Source organism: Lathyrus oleraceus, chromosome 3, assembly GCF_024323335.1.
Source record: "Lathyrus oleraceus cultivar Zhongwan6 chromosome 3, CAAS_Psat_ZW6_1.0, whole genome shotgun sequence".
Classification (NCBI taxonomy): domain Eukaryota; kingdom Viridiplantae; phylum Streptophyta; class Magnoliopsida; order Fabales; family Fabaceae; genus Lathyrus; species Lathyrus oleraceus.
The window spans coordinates 121,645,873-121,655,767 of record NC_066581.1 but is presented as its reverse complement, the minus strand read 5'-3'; the positions used below and the strand labels follow the sequence as shown (position 1 = coordinate 121,655,767).

Here is a 9,895-nt window from a genome sequence, read left to right as displayed (position 1 = left end):
CCATTTCCCGGGGAAGCAGTTCACCATGTATGAATTTGCTTTTCGCGAGGCGGGGATTAGACTGCCCTTCAACTCCTTCCAGATGTCGGTCTTCAAGTGGCTCCGGCTGGCGTCGTCCCAACTACATCCTAATGCTCTCGCATTTATGCGGGCATTCGAGTTAGTTTGCCAGTTCCTCGGCATTGGTTGCACCCGGGCTCTCTTCTTCCACGTTTTCCATCTCCAGAGGTCCGGTTCCCGTGGTCGCCACAGTTGGGTTTCTTTCAAGCAGCCCGTGCGTCTGTTCAAGACGTACGAGGATTCTGTTCGCCATTTCAAAAGCCGGTGGTACGTGGTGATGCCGATTACCCGGGCTGCCCTTCACTCTCTATACTACTATCAACGGGAACCCAACGGGGAGGAGACGCTGATGTCGAAGATACCGCTGAGGTGGCAGCGTGATCATTTCGATCTCTCCACGGCGCATTACCGGGTCAAGTACGCGATGCTCGGCGAGGAGGATAGGCTCGCGTACAAGAAGCTGGTCGATTACGTGCAGAGCTTCAGCTTGGGGTTCTGGGCGAATCGACAGGGCGTGCCCTACCTGGATGAGGCCGGGGAGCTAATCACCGAGACGCGTTATGTCAATACGAAGGCTCTGCTCGAGTGTGATACCGAGGAGGAAGCTCTGGCGTTATTGAGTAGGCAGACTTTGTTTAGCCTTTTATTTCTGTTTTTGCCCGTTTCGGTCGCTAATGTTTGTGTGTAATTTATTTGCAGGTGCCATGCCCAATGCTCGTGATCGGGTGCTGAAGCTAGCGAATCAGGTCGGCGCTCCTGATCGGGTGCCCAAGAAGAAGAAGAAACCTGTGGCCCGTGTCTCGGGGACTGCTGGCGATGCCGGGGTCGGTCCTTCGCAGGCGGCGAGCGTGATTCCTTCCTCTCCTCCTCGATCTAACCCGATCAACATTCCTGACAGCAGCCCGTCGCCAGCGGCTTCTCCCCTCCATAAACGGAAGCGTCCGGCTGGGCCTCTCACCAGGTCGTCTCCAGGAAGTCCGCATGGACCGGGCAGCTATCTTCTACCTCCCTGCTATGTGGAGCGGTCGTTCTTCAAGGCCGAGGAGTCGATTGTTGTGCCTGCGCCTGAGGCCAAGGCGATTCTGGACCAGGACGCTGCTGCCCGGAGAAAAGATCTGGCCAGGGATATTGCTGCTGTCATCCGGGTGATGGAGACGGCCATGGTTATGACCGACGCTTCGGTCTCCACCGCCTCGCTGGAGGATGCCCTTTTGCAGGTTCGGACAGAGAAGGAAAGACTATCCAAAGATCTGTCGGACTACAAAGAAGAGCATCAGCTGCAGGAAGGGCTGAGCCAGAAGCTGGAGGAGGTGGAAAAGGAGAGGGACCAGTTGAAGGCTGCTGTGGCGAGCTTGGAAGAGCAGGTGGTCGACCATCAGAAGCTGACCGAGGACAACGCTGGCCTACGGGCTCAGGTTGAGTCCCTCGAGGGAAAGGTCCGTCCTCTGGCAGATGAGACCGAGGAGGAACGCGCCCTTGGTTCGCGCGGTGAGCTGCTAGGGCATATTCGGACTCTCAACCAAGATCTCGTGGCCTGCTTCAAAGAGGGTTTCGACAATGCTGTCGAGCAGCTCGGGCTTCTGAACCCTGGGTTGGTGACAGCAGGGTCGGCCTATAACTACTGCGTCCGGGATGGTGAGATTGTCTGCCCGTTTGAAGTGGAGGAGGAGCTGGGGGGAGAAGAAGAAGAAGAAGAAGAGGATGAAGAGGTGCTCCGAGCGGAGTCTTAGTTTATCTGTTTTTTTTTTTTATTTCAGTTATCATGGCCTGCGTGCCTTATGTATTTTGGCCTTCGGGCGTTTGTAATATGGCCTTCGGGTGTACTTGGCTTCGGCCGCTCTAATATATGAATATTCATTGTGCTCGTTTGTGTTTGATAGTTGTTTGTATGAATGCGTGCTCTGCTCGACTTTGTTAATCTCCTCGGTTTAGGGAACCGACGAAGTGTCGGGCTTTGTGCCCGTGGGTATCGAAACCCGGGTCCGTTGTTCGAACCCTGGTCCCGAGGCTTGGGCCCTCCCATCGCGAGCTGGGTGCCCTGCCAGTCCTGGTACTTCGACGTTGAGTCTTGGTCAAGATCTCAACCGTCGGGGAGGGTTGTGTGTGTTATGTGACCCCGGATCGTTCCCGGGTCTCGTGGTTCCTCCCTGGGGTTTTGGGGACGAAGAGCGTGGTCGTACCTTCCACGTCTCCCCGTGGTGTATTTAGCTGTAATACTGTCTAAGTTTTTCTGCGTTCCATGGTCGAGCGAGTTGTTCTCCTTGTAGGTTTTCTAGGTAATAGGCCCCGTTGCTCGTTTTGTCGCGGACGCGGTAAGGACCTTCCCAGTTGGCCGCCAGTTTGCCCTCTCTCGGGTTTTTCTGGTTTCTTCTGAGGACCAGGGTGCCGACCTGGAACTCTCTTTTTATGACTTTCGCGTCATGGCGTAGTGCTATTTTTTGTTTGAGGGTCGTTTCCCTGAGAGCTGCTTCGGAGCGTATCTCCTCGACTAGGTCGAGCTCGGCTCTAAGGGTTTCGTCGTTCATTTCCTCGTCTAGGGGCTCCTCCGTCCTCCTCGTTGGCGCCCGTATCTCCACCGGGATGACTGCTTCGGTGCCGTAAGTTAGTCGGAACGGGGTTTCCCCGGTGGTAGAATGTGGTGTCGTGCGGTAGGCCCATAGCACGCTATGTAGCTCCTCGACCCATGCCCTCTTTGCCTCACCGAGTCTGCGTTTTAGGCCACGTAAGATTACCCTGTTGGCCGCCTCTGCTTGCCCGTTCGTCTGCGGATGCTCGACAGACGTGAAATGCTGTGTGGTGCCCAGGCTGGCGACGAAGTCCTGGAATCCTCCGTCCGTGAATTGTGTCCCGTTGTCTGTGACAAGTGCCAGGGGTATACCGAACCGAGCGAGGATGTTGCGTTTGAAGAACCGGAGAATGTTCTGCGCGGTTATTTTAGCCAGTGCCTCCGCCTCGATCCATTTGGTGAAGTAATCCACCCCGACGATGAGGTATTTATTCTGATATGATCCGGTGACGAAGGGTCCGAGGATGTCCATGCCCCACCACGCGAAGGGCCATGGGGAAGACAATGATTTGAGGTCGTTCGGGGGCGCGAGATGCATGTCGGCATGTCGTTGGCATTTGTCACATCTTTTGACGTGCTCTTTCGAATCGTTTTGCATGGTCGGCCAGTAGTAGCCTGCTCGAAGGGCTTTTCGTGCGAGCGATCGCCCGCCGAGGTGTTGAGCGTTAATTCCCCGGTGTATTTCTCCAAGTATGTCGGGGACTTTCTCTTCCTCGACGCATTTGAGTAGTGGGATGGAGAATCCTCTCCGGTAGAGTTTGCCTTCGAGGAGTACGTACGAGCATGCGCGTCGTTTGACAGTGGTCGCCTCTTTCGGGTCAGCCGGGAGTTCGTCTCGTGTGAGGTAATTGTAGATGGGTGTCATCCAACAGTGGGCATCTCCAATAGCGTTGACCTCGAGTGGAGGCGGTAGTTTGTCGATGCTGGGCCGCGGGAGAATTTCTTGGATTACTGATTTATTCCCACCCTTTTTCCTCGTGCTGGCTAGTTTCGAGAGAACGTCTGCCCGTGTGTTGTGTTCGCGGGGTATGTGTTGAACTTCCCATTTTTCAAATCTATCAAGTTTTTCTTTGACGAGGGACAAGTACCCGAGGAGGTTGTCGTTCTTGGTTTGGTATTCTCCTCGCACTTGTGAGGCCACGAGCTGGGAGTCGGTGGATATTTTTACCTCTTTTGCTCCCAGGTCCTCGGCTAACCTCAGGCCTGCGAGGAAGGCTTCGTATTCGGCTTGGTTGTTTGATGTTGGGAACGCTAGCGCTAACGATACCTCTATCAGGATCCCTTCTTCATTTTCGAGGATGATCCCGGCCCCGCTGCCTGATGTGCTAGAGGCGCCATCGACGAAGATCGTCCATTTGTGGGCGCTTTCTGCTGGAGTCGGGCAGTGGGTCATCTCCGCGACGAAGTCGGCCAGCGCCTGAGCTTTCAAGGCTTTCCTACTTTCGTATTGTATGTCGAATTCGGAGAGTTCTAGTGACCACTTGAGCATCCTCCCGGCCATATCCGGGCGCCCGAGCAGCTGTTTGATTGGCTGGTCGGTCCTCACCTTTATCGTGTGTGCGAGGAAATAATATCGTAGTCTCCTCGCTGTGTTGATGAGGGCCAGGGCGACCTTTTCGATTTGCTGATATCGGAGCTCGGGACCTTGGAGTGCTTTACTCGTAAAATAGATGGGCTTTTGTCCTTCGTCGGTTTCTCTTATTAGAACGGCGCTGACGGCCTCGGTCGCCACGGATAGGTATAAGTATAGGGTTTCCTTTTCTGATGGCCGTGATAAGACCGGGGGTTGGGATAGAACTTTCTTTAGATGGAGTAGCGCTTGCTCGCATTCATCGGTCCAGTCGAAGGTAGCCTCTTTGCGAAGGAGTCTGAAGAATGGCAATGCGTGCTGGGCGGACTTGGCGATGAAACGGGAGAGTGAGGCGAGCACTCCATTGAGCGACTGGATCGATTTTTTGGTTTTCGGGGTCGGAAACTCCGAGAATGCCCGGCATTTGTCGGGGTTGGCCTCGATCCCTCTTTCGGTGAGATAGAAACCGAGGAACTTGCCTGCCCGGACTCCGAACGTGCATTTCTCGGGGTTGAACCTCATTTTACACTGTCTCGCCTGCTCGAATACCTTCGTAAGGTGTCGAGCATGGGTTATCTCTTCGTGTGATTTGACGATCATGTCGTCCATGTATACTTCGAGCATGTCCCCTATTTCGTCCTTGAAGACTTTGTTCATCATGCGTTGGTATGTAGCGCCAGCGTTCTTGAGCCCGAACGGCATCACGTTGTAATAGTAATTGCCCGTTGGGGTCATGAACGCTGTGTGTTTCTTGTCTGCGGGCGACATAGGGATCTGGTTGTATCCACTATATGCGTCCATGAAGGACAAGAGTTTAAAACCTGCAGAGTTGTCAACGAGCGAGTCTATATTAGGGAGGGGGAAAGCATCTTTCGGGCAAGCCCTATTAAGATCAGTATAATCAACACACATACGCCATTTTCCATTATTTTTCTTAACGAGGACTACATTAGAGAGCCAGGTTGTGTACTGGGCTTCAGAAATAAAATTTGCCTCTAAGAGGTCTTTTACAGCTCGCTCGGCAGCCTCTGCCTTTTCGGGCGATTGCTTGCGTCTACGCTGTGCTATGGGCTTGGCTGCCCGGTCTACAGCTAGCTTATGACACGCGATCTCGGGGTCCAGCCCGGGCATTTCTGCGGCATTCCATGCGAAGAGGTCGGAGTTCTCTTTGAGGCATGCTACTAGCTCTTCTCTTGTCTCCTCGGGTAGTCCCTTACCTATCTTCACCGTCCTTTCCGGATCGTCCCCAAGAGGAATGAGTTCGAACTCCCCGTCGGGGATTGGTCGGACCGGGTGTTCGAGAGAGCGTTCCTTGGGGAACCTCCCCTCTTCGGTCTCGTCCAGCCCGATGCGACAGTCGAGGTCGATGGCGTTGACTCCTCGGGCGGGATCCTCGGTCTTGAGTTTTTTGTTATTGCAGTTGCTCTTCGTGCTGACTACGGCCTGTCCTTTTACTGCGGCGTCGTAGCATCGCCGGGCTGCTTCGATGTCACCATGGATGGTGACCACACGTCCCAATTTGGTGTAGTATTTCATCTTCAGGTGGACGGTGGATGGGACCGCAGTGAGTTCGGCCAGTGTCGGGCGTCCAAAGATGCAATTGTAGAGAGACGGACAGTCTACGACCAGGAATTGGATTTTGACTTCCCTGGCCGTTTCTTGTTCGCCGAAGGTGACGAGGAGCTCAACATATCCCCACGGTCTGGTTGTTGCTCCGTTGAATCCTTGGAGATCTGATCCGACGTAGGGGGCTAAGTTGGTCTTGTCTAGCTTCAGAGTCTTGAAGAGGTGGACGTACATGATATCCACTGAGCTGCCTTCGTCGACCAGGATGCGTCGTACGTCGAATCGGGCCATCTTTGCTCTTATCAATAGTGGGATGGCCGAGTTCGGGGATCCGCCCGGGAGTTCCTCCAGGAAGAAGGATATTGGGTTGGATTTTCCCCGGTATTTTGTCAATGTCGCTTTCTGCTCGGGGGCAGTCAGTAGGAGTTCGTCGAACTTACGTTTGACGGAGAGGGCCGCGGATTCCCCGTTAGTTCCTCCTCCTGATATCACCAGTGTGGTAGGGAAGTCTTCCCAGGGGCTGAGTGCAGTGATCTTGCCCTCGGGCAATGGTTCGGGGAGGAAGAAATCTTCCGGTCGTGACACGCAGAGGGCCACTTGATAGGGAGAGTTGTCGGGTGGTGTGTTTTCCCGGGGTCTCTTCTTCTCTGGCTCGTCGTGTCTGGGAGCTTCGTTCTTCCTCGTATACTGCTTCAGGTGCCCCTCTTGGATTAAAATTTCTATCGCATCCTTCAGGTGGACGCAGTCTTCGGTCACGTGCCCGTGACTTCTGTGGAACCGGCAGTACTTTGATTTGTCGGTGTGGGGTTTTGGTGCAGACGGTTTTGGGAACCTGACCCTGCCCTGCTTAAATTCAGAGTTGATACATTCTGCGAGGATGCGCTCTCGAGGAGCCGTCAGTAAGGTGTACTCGCTATATCTGCCCGCGGGGCCTCTTCCTTCCCGGAGCTCGCGAGGTCTTTCTTCTCTTCGTTTGTCCCCGTTGCGACGGGAAATGCTCGTGTCCTCGCGTTTTGAGTGCTCGGTCTCCCCAGCGTTACGTCCGCTGCGGGCATTGTGTGCCACCTGCTTTTCCTCGTATCTGATGTAGGCTTGGGCTTTATGCAGGAGCTCGTTTAAGGTGCGGGGAGGCTCGATCCCTACGGCCCTGCTAAGTTCACTGCCGGGCAAGAGACCTCTCTCGAGGAGATACTTCTTCATGTGCTCGGTGGTATCTACCTCGACAGCTTCCTGGTTGAATCGCTCGATGTATGAGCGCAGTGTTTCATTCTTCTTCTGCACTATGGCTTCAAGGGTCGCCTCAGTCTTGGGGTGACGACGGGAAGCTGTAAAGTGCCGGGTGAACATGGACCTCATGACTCTCCATGACGTAATGGACTCAGGGGCCAAGCTTTTGTACCAGGCCATGGCCCCTTTCCTGAGGGTCGTTGAGAACAGTCGGCATTTGAGGTGCCCGGTTATATCATTGCGGTAGTCGAGCATCGCGTTGACGTTGTCGACGTGATCGTCGGGATCTGTCGTCCCGTCGTACACAGCTAGGTTTGGCGGTTTCTCCATGCCTTTGGGGAGCGGGGCTTCCATTATTGCCCGAGATAGGGGGCAATGCAAATCTTCCTCGTCGCTCCTTAAGGGAGACAGTTCGTTGTTGTCGGGGCTGTGCCCGCGCCTTGGTGATGTTCTCGCTCGACCACCGTCACGACGGGCGCGTGCCCTGCTGGCGTGGGGTTCGGGAGAGCGACGTCCTCGCTTCTTCGTTGGCTCCGAACGTTGTTGTATCCTACTCACCGGCTGGGGCCGGGCCTCTTGTCGTTCGGCTTCGAGGGCCACGATTCGTTCGTGCTGCTGGTGGAGCATAGAACCGGCCTGATTGAGGGCATTCACCATGGCAATCATTACGGCGTCTCCTTCAACGGGAACGGGAATGGGATGAAATGTCTCTGCCCCTAAATTGTGGGCGTGAGAGGCATCTCCGTTGTTTTGGGGCTCTGGAGACGGGGTGGATGGATGACCGTCCCGAACGTCCGCTTCATGGGATGGCGGGCCGTCGTCCATGTTGTAGTTGACGAGGGGACGGCTGTGATCGCTATGTTGTTCTCCGGCCATGTTGGAAGGACAGAAATAAATGCTTTTGATCCTCGTTTGACGAAGATGGGGATAGCTAGTTCCCACAGACGGCGCCACTGATCTCACCTGATCAGGAGGGCCTTCCAAGGTCTTGGTGAATGGGCCGGATAATGAAATGAGAGGGGGGTGTACCTGCAAGGTGCTCCAATGCTTAAGTCAGAAAAGGTACAGAATGAGGTTATCAGAGTGTGAGTTAGAATACCTGCCCCTTTGCCATGAAAGGGGTATTTATAGTGAGCCCCCAGCGCTGGGCCAAGGCTCCTAATGGGCTGGATTAGCTAGGCCCAAGGAGGAGCTGCCAGGGGACGCGTAAGAAGCGTTAAGACCTAGACCAAAGTCTGCCCCCTGGTCCAACTGCCCCTATCCCTAAGGCGACAATATAGGGGAGTTGGGTGACGTGGTGAGTGGGATGCCGTTAGGGCTCTGCCCGACACAACTGAGGTGCCCGCGACGTGGGTTGACGGTGAGTGGATGGAGATCGTATGAGGAGGACCCGCTCGCTGTCCGACACGTGTTTAAGGGGCCGGGGAGACGTTCGTCGGGCGGACTGTCGTCCACCTGACGTGTCCTCGTGGTCGTGTGGACATGGCCGTTTGGACGTGGGCTTGGCGAGCATTGGGCCGTGCCGTGCCTAGGGTCATGGCCCAGTCCGGAACAGTTAGTAAATAAAATAAGAAAAGCAATGATATACAATTCAAGCATGCTTGGTGATCTCAAACCAACTCACAGAAGGTCCCACCCAAAGGCAAAGGGAACCAAGATGCTAATGATCCTTGAGGCAATGCCAAATGCAATGTTATGATGCCATGAGGGATCTTAGGGACAAAATTGGGGTCTTACAAGGAGGACGCCAATGTGTGATCCCAAAGCCAATACATATGATGAGATAACATGAGGGATCTTAGGGTCAAAATTGGGGTCTTACAGTTGCCCCTATTTAAGGATATTCTAATTGAGGATGTGGAGTTTAAAATCTTCATATCAACTCAGTAGAATGGAATTAAATAACAACATCTAGAAACAAATTTTGGTCCCTAAGAGACCTCGTGATGCATATGAATGTTAAAATAATCTTTGTGGGAAATATACTGCCACAAAGAAAAAGAATCTGGAAGAGACTAAAAGTCCACAAGAGCATAATGCATTCCATAAGAAAAACTCACTAGGGAGACAGAGACTCTGGGGGGAATAAAAGTTATGCGTATGTCAGGCTACGACTTGAAAACTGCTGGAGACACAAGGGGATATCCATGAAAATAAATCAATGGAAGGACTCGGTCCGAGGAACCAGGAAAATCTGCAGGGGAAACAGGTAGATTAGAACAAAGCTGAAATACCCAAATCAAACAGGAAAAGGTGATTCCACTGAGGAAATACGCACTCAAACTCAACTGCGGAAGAATGAACTTCAACATAGGAGTACCATAGATATATTATCTATTATCGGTTACTGGGTAAAAAGATAATATACTTTGTCAGAGGGACATCCGTTACTGGTTAGGGTAAACATATCAAGCATGACTCACTGAGGAGAAAAAGGTGTATTCATTACCGGTTATTGGGTAAGAATAACCTACTAGGGAGAGAACTCAAATAGGATTTACAACTACCGGTTACTGGGCAGGAGACCAAAGAGAGAATATACGTTACCGATTAGGATAAACATATCAAAGATAAACTGCTTGGGAGAAATAAGAATTATATCTATCAGTTACTGGATAGAATACCAAAGAGAGAATATTTGTCACCAGTTAAAGTGAACATAACAAGGACAAACTCAGCGGGGGGAAAAATAAAATAGAAATTACAACTACCGGTTACTAGGTAGAATACCAACAAGGGGAGAGAAAATTCGTCACCGGTTAAAGTGAACATATCAAGGACGTACTCTCTGGGGAATGAAATAGGGATTACAACTACCTTTTATTGGGTAGAAAACAAAAAAGAAAGAATATCTGTCATCGGTTAGGATGAACATATCAAGGATAAACCACCTGGGGAAACGTGGT

The 9,895-nt window shown here is 52.7% G+C and overlaps 1 protein-coding gene across 1 annotated transcript; it reads right to left on the bottom strand.

Annotated features, from left to right (window-relative positions):
* Nucleotides 1–2,264: 2,264 nt before the first annotated feature.
* LOC127129996 (uncharacterized) lies at nt 2,265–7,865 on the bottom strand. Its single transcript, XM_051059082.1, has 2 exons — nt 3,406–7,865; nt 2,265–2,766 (listed from the first exon to the last, which is right to left on the bottom strand). The coding sequence occupies exons 1-2, from the start codon at nt 7,863–7,865 to the stop codon at nt 2,265–2,267; spliced, it is 4,962 nt and encodes a 1,653-aa protein (XP_050915039.1).
* Nucleotides 7,866–9,895: the final 2,030 nt, after the last annotated feature.